General features: G+C 53.0%; 1 protein-coding gene across 1 annotated transcript; it reads left to right on the top strand.

Annotated features, from left to right (window-relative positions):
- Nucleotides 1–5,990: 5,990 nt before the first annotated feature.
- SDR42E2 (short chain dehydrogenase/reductase family 42E, member 2) lies at nt 5,991–23,501 on the top strand (the record flags this gene model as incomplete). The annotated part of the gene is made up of 12 exons (XM_082856791.1): nt 5,991–6,045; nt 6,982–7,166; nt 7,646–7,741; nt 9,013–9,070; nt 9,740–9,858; nt 10,554–10,629; nt 14,542–14,624; nt 16,206–16,343; nt 16,859–16,924; nt 18,540–18,603; nt 20,126–20,199; nt 23,262–23,501. The coding sequence occupies 12 exons, from the start codon at nt 5,991–5,993 to the stop codon at nt 23,499–23,501; spliced, it is 1,254 nt and encodes a 417-aa protein (XP_082712917.1).
- Between the last annotated feature and the right edge of the window lie 1,606 nt (nt 23,502–25,107).

The following is a 25,107-nucleotide window of genomic DNA, read 5'->3' as shown; positions in this document are numbered from 1 at the left end:
AAAAGTGTTCTCAGGTAAGGGGAGGGGATGAACTCATCAACTTTTGAGCGCCCGTCAAGGACCAGGCAGCATGCTCTATTTTGTGGACAGCAGTGACTATGGGCAAGGATCAGAAACAATGATTCCTCTAAATAGAAAAGCCATCCTACAAAGAACCACTCAGCAAACGTTGGCCCAGAGGGAAAGGTGCCCTAGAAAGCTGTAACGCACAGATCAGCATGATTCCAGGCACCAGGACTCCCTGGAAGCCGAGAGAGGAAAGCTCTCTATCCCTGGGTCCACCCCGATGTTCCCGCATTGTCCCCAACACACCCTACACTCCAGTCACAAGATTGTCACTTGCTGGAAGTCCTGCACTGAGCCCCCTGCTTGGAACCTCCTTCTGCCACCCTCTGCCTGGTGACTGCTTCTCGTCCATGAAGACACAGTGCAAGTGGCATCAGCTCCACTGTGAAGATGCCCCTGGGACCCATCAAGAGCTGGGAGATTCCGGTCTTCCCCCCAAAGCATCCTGACCACGCATCCCTCTTTATAGAGGTGACACTTAACTACACTTAGCACTCCACTATGCTTCCTTGCCCCCTTGTCTCTCCTCCTTGACTGCGAGCTCACTCAGGATGAGGCTGGTGTCCTAACCATCTCTGGGTCCCAAGAATCTGCCACGTGGCAGACACATAGTAAACAGTGAGCATGAAGATTAGTTGTGAGAGCCCAGCTCTGGAGACCAGCCAGATAAGATTGTTTCTGCCTCAGTCCTCTTGTTCTGTGCTTCCCCACCACCCTGATCCACAGGTGCGACGCAGACTCACCATCAGCCCCTCTTGGAGGAAGAAGAAACAAGTGAGCCTCACCACCACCCACCGCCCCTGCTCATCTGAACTGAACTGAAGTCTGCTCTGGACCCCAGTCCAGAGCGAATGCTCAGCTCAAGCATGTGACAATCGGGCTGGAGCTGCTGGGCCAGCCCTACTGTGTACATATGGAATGACTGTGTCATGTGTTATGTCAGCTGGGGTCATTTCTAAGACAGGAAAAATTGCTTTTATTTAATTAATAGGATCAAAGTTACTTTTAAATGGATGTGATCATTGGGGTGTGTGTGTGTGTCTCTGTGTAAATTTTTGGTGTGATAAAACTTTATTAAAAGACTCGTAAAAAAAAAATTAAAAAAAATAAAAAATAAAAAAAAAAAGACTCGTATCTAGGTATACGAAGAACTCTGAATCAATAAGAAAATGATAAACATCCTATTTTTAAAAATGGACAAAAGGCTCAGACAGGTATAAATGAACAAGAGGTGTATGAAAATAGGCACTCAACAGCCTTACCCATCAGTGAAATGCTAATTAAAACTACAGTGAGAACCACTACACACCCACCAGAGCGGCTAAAAATAAAGACTGGCAATATGAAGATAGGCAGCAGCTGGAACCCTCACGCGTTGCTGGAGTGGAGGGTGGAGCGGTGTAACTTGGTGCATCCACGCTGGAAAACCGTCTGCCAATTTTCACCGAAGTAGAACGTGTGCCTTCTCTCTGCCAGCAGTTCCACTCCAAGAGGAATGAGCGCCCACGTTCGACAAAAGACATACACAAGAATGTTTACAGCAACTTTATTCGTAAGAGTCAGAAAATGGAAGCTACTTAAATGCCCATCAATGGTCGAATGGACAAATAAATTGTGATACATCTGTGCAGTGGAATTCTACGCATCAATTTAAAAGAATGAACTACAGCTATATTCAACAAGCTGCATCAACTTTGTGAGGAATGTTGGGCAGAAGAAACCAGACACAAAAGAGCACATGCAGTATGATTCCAGTTATATGAGGGCCAAGAATAGGCAAAACTATTGTTGGTGACAGAAGTCAGAAGGGTGATTACCTTGTGTGTTGGGGCCACTACGGGGCTATACCTTGATCTGGCGGTGGTTACACTGGTATATACACAGGTAAAAATTCATCAGATTGTTTAAAAACACAGTTTACTGAGACTTGACAAGCCAGGGCTTTGGCCAGGCTCTGTACTGGCCCAGGGAGACAGCAGTGACCACAGCCCCCTCCACAGTGAGTCTCAGTCTGGTCACTGTCTTGGACAGCTGCCCTCTGCATCATCTCTATCCACGCCTGTGGTCGCTGCAGTACGTCACTCAGGCTGTCATCACAAAGTACCACAGACTGAGTGGCCAAAATAACACAAGTGTATTGTCTCCAGCTCTGGAGGCTGGAAGTCCGAGATCAAAGTACAGACAGGCCCATGCTCCATCCAAAGGCACCAGGAAAGGTCTGTTCCAGGCCTCTCTCCTGGCTTCTAGCAGTTCCTTGCTTCTGGCAGCATAACTCCAATCTTCCCATGATGCTCTCCTTGTGCACATGTCTGTGTCCAAATTTCCCCTTTTTATAAGGATGTCAGTCATACCGGATTAGGGCTCTACTCTAATATGACCTTATCTTTAATTACATCTGCAACGACTCTATTCCCAGCTAAGGTCGCATGCTGAGGTACTGGGGCTTAGGACTTCAACATATGAACTTGAGGGGGGCACAATTCAGCTATAACACTTGTGTTGTAAACTATGCTTCTCCTAATTAGATGACACCAGCCAGATGATTCTTGGGCCTGGGGAACAAGAGTTCACCAGCCCTGCTGGTGGGAGAGGTAGAGGCTGGTCTTTGTGAATGGAAGGACAGACCAGAGACGTGGTTTGCAAAGCAGCGAATCACAGGTACTGGGTTTGAATCCCAACCTCCTCTCATATAACGATGATAACAGCTACCGTTGGTTGAGCACCAACTGGGCAGGCATAATACTCAGCATTCTGCATATGGTACCTTGTGAGCCACAAGGCTTGCAACATCACAACTGTAAAGTACACACCAGTTCCTTTTAATGGATGAGGAAACCAAGCCTTGTAGCTGCCCAAGACACACAACAAGAAAGTGGCAGCGCCGAGATTTAAACCCAGGGCTGACCCCACGGCCTTTTCCCACTACACTCTGAGCCCCTTTTTATCTCTCTGAACCTGCTTCACTGTCTCTAAAATTGGGCTAAAACAGAGTTGTGAGGATTAAGCGAGATACCTTACCACCTGGCACATCGCATGTGCTGGCTGAAGTTTTTCTCTTCCCCGCACCCACCTATGTCCACAGAGGAGGTTCATTTAGGTGAAGCCTTTCCAGTAGCCCTCTTCAAACCGAAGTAACCAGCCCTTGGTGCTCTGCAGCTGTGCCCACTGTTGGGCATATGCCTGCCCTCTGCCACTGGCACTTGCAAATGAATTTTCCAGGGATGGTGCGATCCATCTGGGTCCCCAGTGCAAGGGAAAGGACAGCACTGAAGAATCCCCTATTAAATGTGGAATGATGGCATTGGAGAATGGCTAACCCAGAGGTGGGTGGCAGGATGTAAGAAAGGAAGGGTAGATAGAAGGGTGGAAGGCGGGACAGAAAGGTATGAAATGAACTGGATGGATGGAAGGCTTGATGGATAGATAGGTGGAAAGACAGAATAACGGGTGAATAGATGAATGGACAAAAACATAGTTTAAAATTGGTGGAAGGATGGATGAATAGACAAAGAGATGGATGGAAAAATAGGTGGGATAATGAATAGATGAAAGAGAGGAAGGAGGGAGGGCAGGAGGGCAGGAGGAAAGAAGGCAAGAGGCAGGCTGAACAGACGGGACCACGTGGGAGGGGACATGGATGGGTAGGTGGGTGGAGAAAGAAACACCGTTTCTTGGGGTTCTAGGCCGTCTATGCGGGCAGGACCCAGACCAGCACGCAGGACCTTCGCGCCCTTTCCCCACTAGCATCGTGGCCCATTTCACCCTTCGACCGGCCTCAGTTTCCCCTCTGGGAGAGCGTGCGTGTCCCCGCCTTAGAGACAACGGTTGCGGCGGAGGGGGTAGTGGGTGCAGCCGGGACGCAGGAAACCGGCGCGGGGCGGGCGCGGGGCGGTGCCAGGAGCCCCGGTCGGCCCCGCCCCGAGGAGGGGGGCAGCCCCGTAGCGCCGGGCTCTGCGCGGAGACTGACTGACGCGGGGTTGCAGCCGGGATCGCGTAGCGCCGCGGGAGCCGGGCCGGGTGAGCGCAGCCAGGGCGTGAGGCTAGGGACGTGGGGCGGGGGGCGCACGCGGCAGCAGGGAGGACCCGCCCCCGAGCTGCCAGGCGGCCACTCTCAGCTTGGGGGTCCGCTCCTGCCGCCCCATCGAGGGGGGCGCGCCCGCGCCCGGAGGGATCCCCGACTATCTTCCACAGATTCCTTTCACCCAACCCCGCTTTGGGTCCCCAGCGACCTGGATCCAGGGCCAGCCAATCACTGAGACTCCATCAGAGTTCGCAAATGTTCTCTGAGCCTCAGTTTCCCTCCCCGGATGATGGGAACAGTAGCCCCCGCCCCTGCACAGGACCGCCAGGAGGATTAAATGTGGCAGTGCCGGGGGGGTCAGCCGGGTGCTTGGCCCTAGGCCCCCTCCTGCAGAACAGTCCTGAGTGGCTTCATTCACTCAGCGGCTGTTTACTGACGGCCTGCTTTGTGCCAGGGTGCCACGCACACTACAGTGATCCAAGCCTTCTTGGAGCGCGCATGCCAGTGGTCTGTGAGGACGCTGCCATCTGTGAGAGTTATGGGGGTTCAGTTGACAGACGTGGATACCGAGGTGCAGTGAGGTTATAAGGACCTTGCCCAAGGGCACACCCAGCAAATGGGACCTGAGGCAGGGTCCCAGCCTTTGTCGCTGGAAGCAGCCCCATAGGCTAGAAAGACACTTCTGGGGCCACAAACCCTTCCCCAGGACAGAGTCCCCTGGGCCTGGGTAGAGGAGGGCTCCACTCTGTGGTTGTATTCCCCCCTCCCAGTGGAGGAATTAGACCCATCCCCTGTGACGACTAACATCTGGGGTGTCTCCCCTCCCTGTCACACCCATGAGTGTCAGTGCTTGTATGGGGCATGACTATATCCCTCACTCAGAACTTCGGAGAGCAGGGCAGTGACAGAGGAGACTAGAAGATGCTGTACAGCTGTTCCGGCCCCTGCCCTGTGACCACCACCAGCAACACCTGTGGGGCTCGTTACTCAGTCATTCGGTCACCCAGTTGCACCTGTTCTTTTTTTACAGCCCCTGTGTGTCACGCAGGGCAGAGTTTACCTCTCTCTGTATCCACGGGGCCTGGCGCACGGCAGGCTGACAGTACACAGTCGCTGCTGTCATTAATGATGATGATGGTGATCCGGCCTCTGGGCCAGCCTTGTCCTCGGGTGGAGCAGGAAGTGGGAGGCTGGGGTGAGACGATGGTAACAGGGACTGACAGCCTGGCTCGCTTTAAGTCTAGAGTGAGCAGGACGAGATCCTCAGTGCTGGCCCCCGAGACCCACAGAGCTGATCCTGAAGCCCGCAGGGGGCTTGGTAGGCCTTGTGGTACCAGCCATCTGCACTGCTGGGGGACCTGGGAGGACCAGAGGCAGCAGTTGCCAGGGCAGAGGCGGTGCAGCACTTGTGCAAGTTTCCAAGGCCCTCTGGATCCCATGTGGATTCCTCCCTTCTCTCCTTCTCCAGGAAGCCCTCCCCATTTCCCCGTCAGAAAGCAGTCACCCCCAAGTCAGGTGGGGTTCCCCTTGGCACGATTTGATCTGTCTCCCTCTGGTACTACATGGGAACCGGGATTTTAAGGAACTGGTGGAGAAGTCAGGAATTCTTGGTGTAAATCTCAGCCATGCAGCGTGACTTTGGGCCTTGGGCTCCTGAGCTGTGAAACCCAAGGCCTGGCTGCTTTGTCTCTGACTCTGAGGAAGGCAGCGGCCACCTTGGAAGTTCTCAAGATTCTGAAAGGGACAGCTTTGGGAACTCAGAGGGTCTCTAATTCCCACCAGGAGGTCTCCTGAGCCCCCAGGGGTCTGATAATCCGCATGAGTTGAGACAACTCTAGAACATACGTTCTTCTGTTTTTTCCTACAGGTGGACAGATCCCGGGTCCACATGGCTCAGTAGAAGATGAAGCCCAACCTGGCAGGCTCCTCCCCAGAGGCCTGCAAAGCTGCAGGGCAGGGCGAGCAGAGCTGCCCTGTCTGCCAGGCCTGGGCTGGGGTCTCAAGCCTGGGGTCTGAGGCAGGGCCTGGGCCGGGGCCTGCTGCTGCGTCCAGACCTGGGCCGGGGCCTGGTGCTGGGTCAGGACCTGGACCTGGGCCTGGTACTGTTCCAGGGCCTGGGCCGAGTCCTGGTGCTGCTCCGGGGCCTGGTGTGGTTCTAGAACCTGGATCAAGGCCTGGTGCTGCTTCAGGAGCTGGGCCAGGGGCTGGAGCAGTGTCAGGGCCTGGGAAGGAGCCTAGTGCTGTTCTGGGACCCAGACAAGGGTCTGGCACAGTGTTGGGGTCTGGACCGGGGCCTGGTGCTGCCTCGGGGCCTGGACCAGGGCCTGGTGCTCCTTCGGGGCCTGGACCAGGGCCTGGTGCTCCCTCGGGGCCTGGACCAGGGCCTGGTGCTCCTTCGGGGCCTGGACCAGGGCCTGGTGCTGCCTCGGGGCCTGGACCAGGGCCTGGTGCTCCTTCGGGGCCTGGACCAGGGCCTGGTGCTGCCTCGGGGCCTGGACCGGGACCTGGTGCTGCTTCGGGGCCTGGACCGGGGCCTGGTGCTGCTTTGGGGCCTGGACCGGGGTCTGGTGCTGCTTCGGGGCCTGGACCGGGGCCTGGTGCTGCTTCGGGGCCTGGACCGGGGCCTGGTGCTGCTTCGGGGCCTGGACCGGGGCCTGGACCAGGGTCTGGTGCTTCTTCGGGGCCTGGACCAGGGCCTGGTGCTTCTTTGGGGCCTGGACCAGGGCCTGGTACTGCTTCAGCACCTGGACAAGCTCTGGGGCCTGGGCCAGGAGCTGGGTCAGTACCTGGTTCAGGAGCTGCACCTTTATCTGGGTCAGGGGTAGGGCCCGGGCCCAGACGGGAATCAGGGGCTGGGCAGAAACCCAGTGAGCCAGTGATAGCCCCAGTGCCAGTACTGCAGCAGAAGACTCAGGCCACACCTGTGCAGGCCTCTAAGCAGAAGGTTCTGGTGACTGGAGGAGGAGGCTACCTGGGCTTTAGCCTGGGTTCCAGCCTGGCCAAGAGCGGCACTTCTGTCATCCTGCTCGACCTCCGCAGACCCCAGTGGGTGCTGTGCCCGGGGACCGAGTTCATCCAGGTGCAGTGATGGCGGGGGGCAGGCTGGTGGTGGAGGTCAGGGGATGGTGTCTGATGTGTAACCGGTGCCTGGCGTTGAAGAGCACAGGCTTCGGAGTCAGACTGTTTAAGCTCCAACTCCAGCTCCCAGCTGGGCAGCCTTGGCCACAGGGTCCCGCACCTCTGAGCCTCGCGTCTTCATCCACAGAAAGGGGACACTAACAATATCTGCCTCGCAAGGGTCTCGTGGGGAGTTGAGAAGACAGTGCATGTAAAACACTGAGCACAGCCTCTGTGACTTAGCTCCATACATGGGGCCGATGAGGATGAAGACGCCCAGTGGGATCATCTAGTAAATCCTGCCCCACAGCCTGTCTGGGCCCTGCAGGTGCTGGGCCCGGGGTGGGGAGAGGGGCCCGGCCCCGGGACCCAGCACAGCTGTTACCTCTGATTGCCTTGGACCCAGACCTCCTACCTCCATGTATTCCTTCTCTGTTTCAGGCTGATGTCCGCGATGCAGAAGCCCTGCACCGTGCCTTCGAAGGCGTGGACTGTGTGTTCCACATGGCCTCCTGCGGAATGTCTGGTGCCGAGCAGGTGAGCGCCTCCTACGCAAGGCTTAGGCCCTGGCTCTGCCCGCCCCCTTCATGCCCGGTGTTCATCAGGCTCCTCACCTACTCCAGGGGGGATTTGGGCTACACCCATGGGACCACATGCCAGTTCTGCCGTGTTCTAGCTGCCTGGCTAGGAGAGTTAACCTCTTTGAGCCTTTGTTTCTTCACCTGTAGAGTGAGGACACTATTGGTACTTATGTCACGACCTCCCCAGAGAGCAGTATAACAGCATCTATCAAAGCACGCAATACCCTTTGACTCAGAAACTACACTTACTTATGTATTTGTAGCATTGTTTTTAATAACAAAACAGGAAATAACTGAAATGCCCATCCATTGGAGATTATATAAATAAATTGTGATATAGCTAAACGATGAAATTCCAGGCAGCCATTCAAAAGAATGAGGTAACTCGATATGTACTGATAACAGGACAATGTCCAAGGTACGAAAACAGTGTTTGACACTGTTTTTTTTTTTTTTTAAAAAAAGCTATATACTCACACATTGTGTGCGCTGATATTAATGTGTCGATTATCTCTAGAAATACAGAGACTGGTAACAGTCTGGGGAGGGAAAAGGGAGACTTGGAATCAGGATTGGGAGGGAAATTTCCTCTTCATTGCATTCTTGTTTTACTGTTTGAGTTATTTTTAACCTTGTGACTGTGTTACCTATTGAAAACAACCACAACAAGAATAAATATAGTTTGAAAATCAATAGGGAACCCACCTGTCATGTGGTTGTAGGGATTAAATGAGATGTAAAGCCTTCGCCCAATCCCTGGCGCACAAGCAGCTCTCACTGCAGCCCAGTTGTTTTTATTTTTCAAAGCCCAGCCCTCTCACTTGGGTAGGGACAGTATTACTTGTCCGTCTTACGGATAAGGAAGCTGAGATTTCTAGAGCCAGGAAACAATCCAACACATCTGAGGCTCTTCTCTGTGTCAAGCCCTGTACCGTGTCCTCTCATGGGGCTTATTCAATCCTGCTGACCACCCAAGGGGGTCTTCCCTCACTTCATAGATGAGGGAGCTGATGGCCAGAGGGGTGGGTAGAACCTCCCCTGTGGCCCAGGCATATGGGGACGGAAAAGGGCACTAGAGCCCAGGGCCCCCGCACTGCCCATGGGCCCCTCGGGGTCCCTGCCTCTGAGCTGCAGCCCCCCGCCCTGCCACCGAAGCCCAGCCTCATGGCCTCAGCTACAAGGCATGAGACAGCACCCCGACTCTCCCACCTACATCTTGTCTTTTAGCTGCAAAAAGAGCAGATTGAGTCTATAAATGTTGGAGGCACCAAACTAGTGATTGATGGTAGGCGCTCAGAGCAGAGTGTGACCTGCTGTGTGTTTGTGCTTCTCTCCTCACCCCTGCGCAGGCCCGGCTCTGGGGGACAGGGCAGGGGGACAAAGGTGGGAGCCTCCCCCCGACCCCCGCCCTCCCCAGTAGAGGGCCTGTGGGCAGCACATCCTTCCTGTTCTGCAGGCCTGCCCAGGCCCCGGCATGGGGCTCAGCGTGGCCTCAGTGTGTCTGGGGACGCGGGGAGTGGAGTTTGCACAGAGGGATTAGGGGTTGCGGGTGAGAAAAGTTGCTGGAGCACCAAATTAGAAAACTCACACCTGGGCTCTCTGGGCACGTCCTGCCTTGTCCTGCATTTTTCTCTTTGATTCTAGAGTGTGTTTTCCCTATGTCCCCACTGAGTGAGACTTTCTTCTGACCTGTCCCTGGCAAGATAGCTAAGGGGCCGCAGCCACACTGAGAAGGAAGAATGAGCCAGCCCGGCCCCCAAGGGCCCAGGGAGCGGGGACTTGACCCCTCCCCAAGTTAAGGGAAGGAGGCTCTTCCATCCCGAGCCAGGATGTGTGCAAGAGGCTGGGTGGAAGATTTGCCCAAGGAGGTCCCCATGGGTTCCTCCTCAACCAGCTCCCTGCTCACATCAACTGTGTGTGTGTGTGTGTGTTGCCGTGTGACCTGTCACTGTAGTTTGTGTCCACCGGCGGGTTCCAAGGCTTGTCTACACCAGCACCGTCAATGTCGCATTCGGCGGGAAGCCCATAGAACAGGGCGATGAGGACTCTGTGCCATATTTCCCACTGGAGAAGGTACCTGGCTTCCAGGAGAGGTGGGCGGGGCCAATGGACTTGGAACCCACAGTCCAAAGGGTAGGGATGGGAGGAGCCAGGGTCAATTTCACAATTCAGGGCGAGACCCAGGAAGAAAGGGTCCCCAAAACGGCGTGGCGCCAAAGCCTTCTCCTATTTTGGCTGGTCGTGCCAGTAGGAGCTTTGAAATCACATAGACCTGGCCTTGAACCAGCAAAGCCACTTTCTACTGTGGAACCCTGAGCAAACCGCTTCACTTGGAGGCTCCCCTTCTTTGTCTGGGTGTGATAGCACCACCCTATGGGGACGTGGAGACCAGGAAATGAGTTGATGTATGTGAAAATGCCCCGTGAGCGCTAAAGGCCTCCATGTGAAAAATCCATCCACTCACGTCCAGCATTCACATCCCAGAGCAGGCACTATGGCTCGCAGGAGCCTCCCCGAATCAGGGAGCCCCTGGTCGTTTTTACTGCTCTGAACTCTCCTGTTCCTGTGGCTCCCACCCAGAGGGAGAGGAAGGGGAGTGGGGCTCAGGGCCTGGCCATTTCCCAGTGGGGGTCCCAGAAGTGAACCCCCATGTGGTCTGAAGCAGAGGTACAGCCCTGGGGCCAGGAGGGCTGGGTGGGCCGGGCAGGTGTGGCCAGCAGTGTCTCTGACCCCCGTTCGGTGGCTCTGTGCTTCCTGTTCTCTGATAGCACGTGGACCACTACTCCCGAACCAAAGCCATTGCTGACCAGTTGATCCTCATGGCCAACGGGACGCCTCTCCCAGGTGAGTACTGGGAGTCCCTGCTCACAGCCAACGTGCATGCCCACTGCTCCCTCCCTGAAGCACATGTGCGATTCTAGCTTATAGCTGGTATGTTCCCAGCTTCCTTCCAAAGAACCCTTCCCCAGGGCCTTGGACATTCGTCATCCAACAGATTCTGAGCACTCACACTCCACCAGGGATACAGCCCGGAAAACGTCAGGCCCAATCTCTGCCCTCACATTGTTCATGTCCTGGTGGGGAGACACTTGAGCTAGTCCACGTCTAGCTCTCTTTTCTGCCATATAGGAGAGCATCCAGTTTTGGGGACCCTCTTTATAAGAGTACAAACTTATGAATATGCATGAAAGATAGCGCTTTGGAAGGGCTGTGCAAGTGAGGAGCCCTTCAGTAACTCCCAGAAAAATTGGCCTTGGCTGCCTTACTGGATTGCCTCTTCTTACTGTATTTTGATAGAGAAATAATAGTAGATTAAGGACAGGTGGCAGCATGGCACAGTGGCTAAGCACCCACGTACTGGCATCAGACTGAAATGAGTTCAAATCCAAGCTCCACCGCCTCTCAGCTATGTGATCTTGGGCAATGCACTTACCCTCTCCCAGCCTCAGATTCCTCACCTATGAAAAAACGGATAGTGGAATTTACCTCAAAGAGCTTGAGTGAGAACAAAATAATGATGGGCACTGTTAAAAAAAAAAAAAACACTAACATGGACATTTTGTGTTTATTGAGTGCTTACTACATGCCAAGCCCTATTTTACACACTGATTTTACCTGCAAAAGTCTCAATACATCTTCATAGCATCCATGTGAGGTAAGAACCTTAGCTACCCCTTGCTTTCCAAACTCAGGAGTCAAATATCAATAGATTCAGATAAATTCCTGCTATCTAAATTATCATTATTTGCTTTCTGAAATTCAGAAACTAAAAAGAAACAGAAAACCTGGTTTCCCTCACTGTCTAAACTCAGGAGCCAAGTGGATCTGGAGAACAAAGGTTGTTTGAAATTATAATCCCCAATTTTACAGGAAAGAAAACTGAGGCTAAGAGGTTAACTGACTTAGCTCAAGGTCACATAGCTCTTAGGTGGCAGAGGTGGGATTTGAAAACCCCCTCTCCCCCTAGGGGAGTCTAAAACCAGAGCCTGGGGCTTAACCATTGTGCTCCACTGTAGCTATGGCTGAGTGAGTCTCTGAGCATGAAATCTTTTCCCTAAAAGCCTCCCCACCCCACCCTCTCACCCTGGGCCTGTCAAGCCTCAACCCCTTATCCCAGTGGGAACATCCATCTGTGTTTCCCAGGAGTTTGACCCTCGGCAGTTGAATTCTCTTCTCTACCAGGGCCTCCCCTGGCTGGACCGGCAGCCTACAAGCCAGACACCTAATCCTCTGGCTGAGAATTATTTATACAAGCATCCCCAGCTTTCCATGGTCAGGAGAGTCATGGATACCCTGGGCGCAGTCCCTCTGTGACGTGGCCGCCCAGCGCCCCACTGGCCAGTGTCAGCTGTAGCCCAACCAACCTCCCCGCACCATGCCCAGGTGACCCAGAGTTTAAAATTAGCTGCAGGCTGTTTACAGAAAAGCTCACCTGATACCTGCCTTGCAGGAGCCCAGCCACGTCGCCCTGGGTGATTTCCAGTCCCTACTTACCCAAGCTGGTCCCTGAGACTCTGCCTCTAACCTGGCATGGAGCACCCTGGTCCCTGTAGCAGAGTCCTGAGGCATGCAGACCCCAGCTCCGTGTGAATGTGTCGTGTCCTCCTGTCTCTGGGTTCATTAGTGTCCTGGGGCCGCTGGCACAAATTACCACAAACCTGGTGGCTTAAAACAACAGAAATTTCTTCTCTCGCAGTTCCCACAGTTCGCAGTCAGATGTCTGAAATCAAAGTGTCATTTGGGCTGCGATCCCTCCAAAAGTGCGAGGGGAGAATCTTTCCTTGACTCTTGCGGCTTCTGATGGCCCCAGAAGCTTGGGGTCCTTCTTTGGTGTGTGGCTACGTCGCTCCAGTCTCCTCCTCTGTCTTCACATGGCCTCTCCTCTTCTCCATCTGTCTCTTCTCTGTGAGTCTCTTATAAGGATACCTGACATTGGATTTAGGGCTCGCCCAGATAACCCAGGATCATCTCGTTTTTAGGTCCTTAATTACATCCTCAAAGACCCCTTTTCCAAATAAAGTAGCATCCACGGGTTCCAGGACACCGACATATCTTTTGGGGGCCACTGTTCAACCCAATACACTGGGCCTCATTGTAAAGTGAGGGTTTTGGTGGGGGAGCAGTCAGGGTGTTTGGCTATGACCCGGAGACACTGACCCTGGCTAATTTATGGAGAAAATGGAATTTATACTGGGATAGCCTCTGGAAAATATATTCCAGAAAAATGACCACCAGGGCTTAGAAAGGACAGGGTCAGGGCAGTTCCAAGGACCTGGGAGACAGGAGCTGGTGATCAGTCTCTCAGGGTGAACCCACTCCTATGATTTTCGATCCCATGTCAGTAATGCACAGAGTCACATTCCTGGGTGAGAACGTGGCATTGGCCCAGCCTGGGTCCCGTGGCTGCCATCTCAGGGAAGAGAGGTGCATCTGGACTGACAGTCCCCCGCTAGACCTGGTGCAAAGGGGAAGGGGCCCCCAAAGGAAGGTGGGCTTCCGGTCCCAGAGGATGGCATACACTAGGCTCCCCAAACTGGAGGCACAGCTGCTTGGGAAACCTGAGCCTTGGAGGAGTGAAACATCTTCCAGGAGACTCCATCTCAGTTAAGGAGTTGGGGTTGGGGATCGAATAATTTACAAATAGTAATTTAAAAAAATTGTAATCTTAAACACAAATGAATTATGAGAATAAATTGAAATTTTGTAGGTCCTCTTAAGACTTAAAAAGAATATGTTTGGAGCAGCCCTTCAGGCTGTACCCCCAGACTTCCCCTGGGGAGACATGCTCCCACTTCCACCAGTGGGGGCCCCTCAGCAGAGAATTTGGGAAGCCCTGGACCAAGCTTTGTCTTGGTCTGGGGACTCTGCTGGCACAGAGCAGTGAGAGTTAGGGGAACAGACCCCCAGCTCTCATGCTGATGGCTCTAGTCTTTTCATTTCTCCATTGGTTGTCTGGAAAGTATAACTGCTACCACCAGTTACAAAGCACCCATTTTCCAGGTAAGGAGACCCAGGCTGAGAGAGCTGAGGGCCTGTTTGTTAGTACTTTATCACCAGAGGTATTAGTGGAAAGTGCCTGGACTTTGGTCCCCATCTCAGCTCCGCGAGGCTGAGCTGTGTGCCCTTAGGCAAATCACATCCCTTCTCTGAGCCTTGGTTCTTTTATCCATAAAACAGGAATAATAACAGCTCCCACCTCATAGGGTTGCTTTGAGGGAAAAATTCCAGGCTTACCAGAGCACCAGACACATAGTAGGACCTCTCTGAGAGCCATCGTGATCCTTATCTGATGACCAGAAAAAGTAAAGTACTATAGCTATTGGCAGGAGGACGTGTGGGTCTGTGCGCATCTGTAAAATGGACACAGTAGGACTCTGGGAGTTGAAGGAGATCATGTCTGTCAAGTGCTGGTTAGACTCTCACGGGCCATGCAGATACCTACATCTAGGTCTTGCCTCTGTTACTGGTCTGAGAGCACTGTGAGGGCAGGGACCATTTCTTGGTCATCCTTGGATTCTTCACAGCATCATCCCAGGGCCCAGTGCTGAGGGGGGTGGGGAATGTTTCTGAACAGTGTTTGTTGAATGACTGACTGATCGACTGAGAGAATAATTAATTGAATGAGGAAATCCCAAGGCCCTGCCTTCCCCACTAACCTTTCCGGGTAAGAACCAGGAGATGCGGACAGCATTTCTGTCCCTCTCCCTGCTCATCCACCCCTCCCCAGGCCCCTGACTGCCCTCCCCTGTGTTGTAGGAGGAGGCGCTCTGCGGACATGTGTGCTCCGGCCCCCAGGGATCTACGGCCCCGAAGAGCAGAGGCACCTGCCCCGTGTGGCGGTATGTTGTCCCAGCCCCAGGCTGGAGGCACAGGAGGAGCCTGGCTGATATGTGTGTGAATGGGGACCCACGGTCATCGCGTCAGTCTTAGGGCAGTGTCCCGAGCGGGGGACCCTCAGTTCTGGGAGAAGTTCTGCCCCCATGAGGCCCACCAGGAACAGAGCTCTCGGGGTGCGCCAGCCAGACCTGGGTACCGGTAGAGGAGACGTGGAGCTATGACCCCAAAGAAGCAGAGGAAACTATTGCCCTGCTCAGATGTGAGCTCCCTAAGGGCCAGATGGCTCATCTCATGCTGCCAGCCCCAGGCTTTTCACACAGAAAACCTGTCTCCAGAGAAGGCTGGTTGCCAGGGATATAGCTACAAGGGGCTCTAGATCCTGTCCTCAAATTTCTCACAGCCTAGTCAGGGAGACAGACTCCACAGTCACAGATTCAGGGTGGTAAGGGCTGTGTAGAGGTGAGAGGAAGAAGATGGGACCACAGCAGAGAGGGCCTGGCAGGGGAGGTCCAGGAGGGCTTCCTGGAGGAAGTGATGGCTGTGCTGTTTGGATACAGAAGGAGCTAACCAAGGAAATGGGGTGGTAGAGAGAAAGTGGTCCAAATAGAGGAGACAGCTTGGGCACAAAGCTGGAAATGAAAAACTGTTCCAGGTTTGGGGACAGGTCAGTGAACAAAACAGATGATTCCCGCCCCTGTGGGGTTTATATTCTCACAGGAGGAGAGAGAGAGAATAAACATGATACAATACAAGGAAAGTTTGAAGGTGGCAGGGACTATGGAGAAAGAGGAAAAGTGGAGTGGGGTTGGGGGAAGCTGGGGGTGCCGGCAGTCGGGGAGCCTCTTCAAGCAGGGATATTGAGCAACTTGAAGGAGGTGACCAGGTGCATCACACAGCTATCTGGAGGAAGATCCTTCCAGACAGAGGGAACGGCTAGTCCGAAGCCCTGAGGTGGGGCCCTGCTGGCCCGTTCCAGGAGGCCGAGTAGCTCGTGCAGAGTGAGCAAAAGGGTCAGTGGGAGACACGTCAGAGAGTAGCTGGGGCCAGAGCAGAAGGGGCCTCCTCTGCCACCCGGCGCCTGGAAGTTTCTGAGCAGAAGAGACACGATCTGACTTAGGATTCAAAAGGATCCCCCAGCTGCACGGAGAACAGGCCACAGCGGCGGGGGGGTGGAAGCAGGGGACCAGTTAGGAGGCTCTTTCAGTGTCCAGGTGAGAGATGAGGGTGGAAGTCAGTACAGTGAGGAGTGGCCGAATTCTGGACAGATTGTAATGGCTGAGACGACTGGGTTTGCAGACGGGTTGGGCGTGGAGAGTGAGAGAGGGGACAGCCAAAGCTGGCTGCAGGCTTTAGGCCTGAGCCCTGGGTGCTGTGGGCTGGGGGTGGGGGGCGGCCAAATGGGAATAAGGTGCTCACAGGACAGGACAAGTCTGCCTTGTCTATCGGGCAGCCAAGTGGAGACTTCCGGAAGGCATGTGGGGCTGGGACAGAGGAGTCTGGCCTGGGAGCCTTCTGCATGTGGATGGAATTTAAAGCCACTCCAGGCTAGGTCTGTGTTTCCCGCCCTCTCCCCCCACCACCAGAGCCACATCAAGAAGAGACTGTTCATGTTCCGATTTGGGGACCGCAGGACGAGGATGAACTGGGTCCACGTGTGCAACCTGGTGCAGGCACACGTGCTAGCAGCCGAGGCCCTCACCGCCAGCAAGGGCTACGTGGCCGTGAGTCTCCTGCAGTGCTCCCCCGACCTTACCCCTCGGGCTGCAGGCGGGTCCCCCATCCCTCGGGGATTCCTGGCTCACACACGACATAGCTCCCCAGTTCAAGCTGCCTGAGGGGGTGGGGGGAAAGCGGCCTTTCAGAGCATCCTTAGCTCCTTGAAATGACCCTGTGAGGTAGGTGTTGTTGAGCCCGGAACTACAGTCCCCGAATGCTAAGCGTTTTACATATATTGTCACCTGCACCTTTACAACAGCCCAAGGGGGAGATGCCATTATTATGCTCCCATTTCTCAGATGAGGAGACTGAGGTACAGAGAGGTTAAGTGACTCCACTGAGGTCATACAGCTAGTCAGTTGGCAGCCCCGGAACTCAGAGGGACTTGTTCAGGTCCGTCTCCAGGGCTGCTCAGCAGAAGTGGGGAGTTGGGGCAGCTGCTGGGAGCCATCGGAGAGGGTGGGGTCAGGCGGCGGCGGGCATGTGCCTGACCGTCCCCCTCCCCGCGTGTCCCCCTCAGAGTGGGCAGGCGTACTACATCAATGACGGGGAGAGTGTCAACATCTTCGAGTGGATGGCCCCACTGGTAGGTGCCCGGACACCGCCCCCATCCCAAGTGAGAATTCAGGGATCCCCATGTCTTCTTTCCCTGTCACCTTTTCCCAAAAAATCAGAGGATTTCACATTAAAAACCAGCTCTGGCAACAGTGTCCACTGAGCAACATTGGAACTGGCTGGAGCTGGGTAGTGGCTGCCCCTTTGGGGGGCTGTGCGCTTCCCCAGTTTGCCATAGTCCCTCCCAGCCTGCTTCCTGATTTATGTCGATGTCCTGCCCTGTGGGATTTTGCTTGTGGCCCCCGTACTATATGGCGAGGCCCTGAAAGAGGTAAGTAGAAGGTAGGCAAAGCACAAAGGGAGGTGTTTGCCCTCGGGCCCCTACGCTGCAGCCCCTCTGAGAGTCCTGGCCTCCTCTCGCAGCAGCCTACAGACTCCAGGAAGGGGTAGACCAGAAACCCCGCGCTGGAGGATACATCCTGGGGGCATTCAGGCCCTTTGCATGTCAACTCTTAACAGCTTTATTGAGATATAATTTATAGACCATACAGTTCACCTATTGAAAGTGTACAAGTCGATGGTTTTTAGTATGAGTTGTGCGACCATCAGTAAAACACATTTTAGAACATTTTGTCACCTTCCCAGAAAAGAACCTCCCCAAACCATACCTTTTAGCTGTCACTTCTATTTACCTCTCACCCCACCCCACCCCTAGCCATAGGCAACCACTAAGCTACTTCCTGCTTCTGTAGATTTGCCTGTTCCGGACATTTCCTATGAATGGAATCATACAGTATGTGGGCTTTGTGTTAAGTTTCTTTCATTTAGCATGTTTTCAAGGTTCATCCATGTTGTGGATGTGTCATAAAGTACTTCATTCTTTTTTATTGCCAGAAAGATATTTCATTCAATCACTGTGCCACATTTTATTAATCCGTTCATCAATTGATAGAAATTTGGGTTTTCCATTTTGGGCCTGTTATCAGTAATGCTGTATGAACATTCGTGTGTAAATAGTTGTGTGGACATATTTTCTCATTTCTGTTGGGTATATACCTAGGAGTGGAATTGCTGGATCATACAGTAACTCTATGTTTAACCTTTTGAGTTACTGCCAGACTGTTTTCCAAAATGGCTGCACTATTTTACATTCCCACCAGCAGTGTAAGAGGGTTCCAGTTTCTCCACATCCTGTCAACACTTGTTATCTTTTTGACCTGGAGGGTTTTCATACAAGTGAAGACCTCAGTTCATCCTATGCCAGCCCATCTCTTCACACTTCTCCCACCACCCTCCACACGTATGCTTTTTTTTTTTTAATTTAATAGCAGAAAAGCAGATTCTAGAAAATAATCAGAGTCTATATAAGTGCCTTAGAGTGTCTTTGGGTGTATGCAGATGTAAAAAATAACTAAATGATGGGACTGCACCCTATGCAGTCAGTTCCTACTTAGTTTTCCAGGTCACAGTGCGGGCTTCATTTAAAGACTGGTGTAAACTTGGGGCTGGCTGTGGGGTCTGCCCCCTTTGGTGGGCAGCTGAGGAGGGGCCAGGAGGTGCTCTGCTGGCCCTGGGGTAAAGGCAACACGTGGCCTATACCAGCCCCCCAAGGATCTTTTCTCACCTCAAGCCATGTTTCCTTGCAGTTTGAGAAGCTGGGGTACAGCAAGCCCTGGATCCAGGTTCCTACTTCCTGGGTTTACCTGTCAGGTGAGGAAAGGAGTGTGCATGTGAAAGCCCTCCATGTGCCAGATGTACACGCATTCCCTCATTTTAAACCCAGAGCCAGGACCTGGCTGAGGTGAGTGGGGCACTGAGAGCACAAAATTTAAGGAAACCCTCACTCGCAGGAGTCAAATGCTCCAAGCCCCACCTGCACTTGCCCAGCCCTGAGAGCAAGTGCCTCCTTAAATTTTGCACTCGAGGCACCTCACTCCCCTCACCCTAGTCCTGGCCCTGTTTAAACCCTATCCCACTTGCCAGGTGGGTGGGGTTAGGCCCATTGTAAAGATGAGGCAACTGAGGCTCTGAGAGGTTAGCTACCTGCCCATGGTGCCCCAGTGAGAAAGTGGGAGAGGCAGGATCCCCACTGGGCTCCGCTGACTGCGCAGCCCACGCCCAGTCCTGCTGCCTGTGCTGGAATGCCCCATCCCCCAAGGTCGCCCTGGAGTTAAGGCTGCTTTTGGACATGTGAGGGTTCTGTTTGACCCTAGAGTCTCCTCCTCACCCTGAAGGTCAGTCTCCACTCTCACACCCCAGCTTCCCTATGCTGGCCTCCTTCCAGCTGGAATGAGCACGGGCTTCAGGCTTGGAGTGATCAGCCCGAGGGGGCAGGTGGCCCCCAAGTCACAGATAACTGTGTTCCTGGAAAACCTCAGCTGGATCTCTTGCACTTTAAATGCATTGGGGGACTTCCCTGGTGGTCCGGTGGTTAAGACTCCGCATTTCCAATGCAGAGGATGTGGGATCGATCCCTGGTCTGGGAACTAAGATCCCACGTGCTGCACAGTGCAGGCAAAAAAAAATAATAATAAGGCATTGGGATGCCCGCCATTTAAAGCAGGGGTTTGCACATTTTTGTCCCCCAAGGTGCCCACACAGGATGACTTCCCCTGCACAGCATCACCACCAGGACTGATACTCCTTGACCCCCAGCTGAGAAAAGTTCAACCGCAGGTCCTGGCGGTTTTGGAGACTGTCTATAAATTCCCAATTCCCAGTGAGCTGACTGTAAACTCAGTGCTTCTTAACTTTAGCTGCACAGTAGAATCACCTGGGAGCTTTTAAAAATGCCTCAGCCACACCCCCAGACCAATTACCTCAGCATCCGCAGGAAGCAAGGGGGTGGGGGAAGAAGGAACATTTTAAAAAGTGCAGCCCAGGCTGGGTTGAACCACCGTTCCCACTTCTTTCTCCCTGACTCGAGAGAGCATATCGGGATAGAAGTGTGTGAGAGAGACGTGATTGTAGAGATCACTTTGAATCTGCTCAGATTTATTTTAAAATGTCAGTCTTTTAATATTAATAATAACTTACTTGTGACATATTTCACAGCCAAACAAGGCACCCCAGGACTGCTGATTTAAAGGAATCCAAGGACAGGAAAACTTGGCAACGTGAAGATTCCCCCTAGCAAAGCAAATAATGCCCCCAACTGACTTGTCTCTGACGACCTCCCTGGAGTTTGCCTAGAGCAGGCCCCCTGGTCACTGGTCCCTCTCTCCCCACACAGCCACGGTGATGGAGTATTTGCACCTGGCCCTGAAGCCCATCTGCAGCCTCCCGCCGCTGCTCACCCGGAGTGAGGTAAGTGGGCTGCTGTGAGGGGAGCCCCTGTGTCCTGGTGCCCCTCACTTGCCTTCCTGCCCCTTCTCCACTGCCACAAACCCTCACCTTTTGACCCGTAACTGGATGCTTGCCTGAGGTCTCAGAACCTACCATGTGGGCTCAAATCTAGGGCCAGCTCCTGTATAACATCCCAACCTCTGAGCTTCTGCTGAGGCTGTGCTCTCTTGGTCTTAAGGGCAACAGCTCCAAGCCCATCCTTTTTTTTTTTTTTTTTTTTTTTGTGGTACGCGGGCCTCTCACTGTTGTGGCCTCTCCCGTTGCGGAGCACAGGCTCCAGACGCGCAGGCTCAGCGGCCACGGCTCACGGGCCTAACCGCTCCGCGGCATGTGGGATCTTCCCGGACCGGGGCACGAACCCGTGTCCCCTGCATCGGCAGGCGGACTCTCAACCACTGCGCCACCAGGGAAGCCCAAGCCCATCCTTTATCACTGTCACTTCATTCATAAGCAGTTTGTCTTCCCAGCCAGACTGGAGGCTCCCAAAGGCAGGTTCCATGAAATTCACTTTTTGGAATGTCACTCCTCCCAATAACTGTCAATACACACACACACACACACACACACACACACACACACACACACACACACACACACACCCTGTTGATTCGAGGCTCACAGTTCCTGCTCACTGAATAATAAGTATATATTAAGTACCTACTGTGTTAAGAACACTGTTCTCAAATAATGATGATGCAGTTTTCTATTTGCATATACAGTTTAAAAGAGAGGGTGTTTTAATGCAGGTTGTAAACAGTAAAGCAACAAGTGGTGTTCGGTGTTATTTGCAAAATCCTTCCAGTCCACTCTCTCATTTGATTGTCCCTGATGCTCTGTTAAGTTAGGAGGGGCAAAAAGATTATGATCTCATTTAATGGTGAGAAACTGAGCACTAGAGAAATAAGTGATTTGTCCAAGCTCCCACCATTCTGGAATTGGCTTCACATTCCAAGCTCAGTGCTCTCCACCTCAGAGAATCGAGAATGGGCCACAGAATGGGCCACAGAAAGACGCAGTTCCCTATGGTCTCTCATTTGAACCGTCTGGACTAGCAGAGGAAAGAGAATAATGAAAATAGGGACCATCTATAGAGTGTGAAATGCCAGGCACTGTGTTTATCTCATTTAATCTTCACAACTACTATACACTGTGGATTCTGTTATTATCACCTCCATGTACAGAGAAGGAAATGAAACACTCAGCGGGGGGAGGGGGAGGGGGTGAAATAACCTGGCTCATGACCATTCCCTTATGTAGCAGCATCGAGATTTGAACCCAGAGGAGACCTAAATGATTTCAAGCTTAACCACTAGCTTGTGAAATGTCAGGAATCATAGTCACATAAAATAGCTGCCAGAGTGCTGCTGAGTTGTGGTCTGGTAGGGAGCCGGCTCCCCTCTCTCTCCACTCACTGGTGGGTTTCCTTGTTCAACTCGGGGCGGGGCGGGGCAAAGGATCCCTAGTTAGTTGGGAAGTTTCTGGGCACTGTAGCGCGGGCGCCCTCTTCTGGTCAGTCTATGACACACCAACTAGCCCTCTAGTTTGACTTCATAGCCTTTTTCCATTCATTTGACATGTATTGAGCACCTAATGTAGGCCAGGCACTGTGCTGAGGAGTGGAGGCAAGGCAGTCCTTGCTTTCTATTCGCACATACAGTTTAAAAGAGAGGATGTTTTAAAGCAGATTGTAAACAGTAAAGCAACAAGTGGTGTTTGGTGTTATTTGCAAAATCCTTCCAGTCCACTCTCTCATTTGATTGTCCCTGATGCTTTGCTAAGTTAGGAGGGGCAAAAAGATTATGATCTCATTTAATGGTGAGCTCACAGTCCAAAGGGGAAGACAGCCCAGCAAGGGCTATACTGGGGGAAATAATGAGGAACTTCAGAGTACACAGAAGGGGCACCTAAGCCAATTCTGAGGAAGTTAAGGAGGCTTCCCAAAGGAGGTGACATCTAAGCCTGACATCTGAGAATGCTGTGTCCCAGGACCCTGCCTATCTAGTTCACAGCTGTACCCGCCAAAGCCCTGAATTTACTAGCTGAGGCAAAAAAGGACAAGAACTGGCCTCTCTCCCTCTCTCCTCACACAAGCATCCAAGACCAGGGGCTTGACCCCAAAGGCTGTTTCAGGGCCACGGCAGAATCAAGCAGCTAGTGGACTCCTTCCCAGTGTCCAGCTGAGGAACAAAAGGCGAAGAAATGAGTCAGGTGAGAGGGTATCTTCTCAATCCTAGCATAGCTGGGAAGGGCATGAGCTAGAGTTTGGCTTCTCTGTGTGACCCTGGGCTAGTCACTTAACCTCTCTGATCTTCAATTTTCAAAAGAGGAGATGGTGGTGTTACCACTTCAGAAGATTAAATGAGATATGGCCTAGAGAGAATTTAGCGCATGACAGGCACAGAGTGCTTACTCAGTAATTGTTGTTGTCAGCACTACCTTTGAAGCCTGTGGGACCCAGGCCATCTGGCATCAGGAAACGCAGCTTCAAACCCTGGAGAGAGTAATCACTTATGCATAATTGAATTCCTCTCTTAGGGAAGCTCAGTTAATCAGCCAGGGCGTGAAGCTTGCACCCTGGAGCCTGCCGGCCCAGACTCCATCTGGGGCTGTGGGCTGAAAAGTGAAGGATGTTTCCTGGAGACAAGTTTTCCGGATAGCTGCACTCAGGCCACAGGCAGAATGTATCAGGGCCTCCTGAGCCCCGGCATCGTGCTAGGGCCGGGGAAGGGGAGTGCAGAGGTGGGGCCTTTACTTTTGGGGGACTGAGGAGTTCAGTAGGGTGGGGAGATGCAGAAAATGTATCCTGGAGGCGGCCCCCCCCCCGAGGAAAATGGAGGTGGAAGAGAGACAGGAAGTCCTCCCCATGAGGGCGTCGCAGACGCAAGATCCAGCATAGAGGTCCTTTTAAATCTCTGTGCGACGGAAGGGAAATCCCTACCCTCTCTTATCCGAGGGAAACATGGTAGAGGTTGCTCCCCACGCCCACAAGTCCCGTCCCTCGGCTGCCCCGCCTCTCCCCGCAGGTGCGCAGCGTGGCCGTGACGCACACCTTCCAGATCGCTAAGGCCCGCGCTCAGCTTGGCTACGTGCCCGACAAGTTCAGCTTCGCAGACGCCGTGGAGCGATACGTGCAGTCGACGGGCCAGGGAACCCGCGGCTCCACAGCGCGGACGCTCCTGCGGCTGCTGCTCGGGCTGCTGCTGCTCCTTGGCCTGCTCGTGCTGGCCCTGCACTTCCTAGGCCCGCGGCCGTTCGTCGTCTGACCATCGTCGCCGGCCTGTCCCTGCCCCTGCTTCGCCTTCAGGACTTGGACCAGACCCTGCTCCGCCCTCCGGACTTGGGCGCTCCATTGAGTCCTGGGCTTGTCCCTGCCCCACCCTCTGGGCTTGGATCTGTCTAGCAGGTCTTCCGCTTGGTTATTCCGGCGTTCTAACCCCGCCCCTGTCCCGCCCTCTGGGTTTCGACGTACCCCTGCCCCGCCTCTTGAGCCCTGACCACGCCCCTTCCCCTCCCTCCGGCCTTGGTCTCCCTCTGACCTGGCCGGGATGCCTACGAGAAGGTCCTATCTCCACAGCCTGCTCCGCCTTCCAGGCCTTCTCCCCGCCCCTGCCCAGGCCCGGCCCGCCCCCGCGTTCTCCCCTGCTCTGGTCCGCCCCGTTTCTGGCTCTAGCCGAACGCCAGAATCCTCGCCTTGGTTTCTCCTTTGGTAACTAGACTTGCTCATCCCTCTTGGTCGGTCCCTCTCCTCTCCTGTTTGTGATTCAGCCTTAGCCCCCTCCCCTCCCGTCTGGCTCCACTCCTAGGGGCCTAGCTGCAGCCGCTCGTGCAGCTGGGCTGACGTTTGCAAGTTTTCGCTGGCTGCTGCTACCTCTCTAGGGACACGGACCCTCCTCGCTGCCCGAGCTTCTCTGTGCTTGTCCTGAGATCTTCTCGGGATCTTGGATTAGACCCCTTCTAGGAGCACTGGGTTTGATCAGCTGCTATGCTTATGTTTTGGGTTCGCTCACTCATGCAGGTCTCCCTGTGTGTTGATAGACAGGGTTGGAAGGACACCTGAGACCCAGGCTTCTGCCCAGCCCAACTTGGCCTTTTTGAGTCTGGGGATGACTCAGTAAGCACAGACTTCAATACCAGAAGGGACATCAAAAAAGGAAAATTAAAAAAAAATTTTTAGGGTGGTCAAAAGATACAAACTTCCAGTTAGTTATAAAGTAAATAAATTATGGGGGTGAAATGTACAGCCTGGTAACTATAGTTAATAATACAGTATTGTATAAATGAACGTTGCTGAGAGTAGATCTTACGTTTTCATCACAAGGAAAATAATTGGAACTCTGTGTGGTGATGGAATTTAACTAGACATTGTGATCATTTCACAATATATATATATATATGGCAAATAATTATGTTGTACAGCTGAAACTAATGTAATGTTACATGTCAATTAAGTCTCAAAAAAAAAAACCTTTAAAAAAATTGGATCTCTCTAAAAAGTACCAATATAGTAATAATGGGAATTATTAGAAATTAGTTGGTCATATTTTTTGTTTTACTATCGCTTCAATTTGTTAATGAGGGGGCCAGTAGTGATCACCATAATCTTTAATGTTTAAACCACAAAATTTCTTAATCCAGCGCTGCTCTCCACAGAAACAGTGCCTCCCTATCATCTTGGTATCAATTGTGAATACCAAAATATTAGTGTGTAAATACATCTGTATATATATATCATAATATGCACACGTGGAATTGGCTGATAAAACTATGGATCCTAGCAGAGAAGAAAACCATCACAAGCCTAAAGAAATCTGTGACGGGGTCAGGGGGAGCAAATGTGTTAGGGCCAACGTGGCCATCGCCCGGCGTGGG

The sequence above is a fragment of the Leucopleurus acutus genome, assembly GCF_964270905.1.
Source record: "Leucopleurus acutus genome assembly, chromosome: 16".
Lineage (NCBI taxonomy): Eukaryota > Metazoa > Chordata > Mammalia > Artiodactyla > Delphinidae > Leucopleurus > Leucopleurus acutus.
Note: the sequence above shows the minus strand (reverse complement) of the source record. Positions and strands in the feature narration are given on the sequence as shown.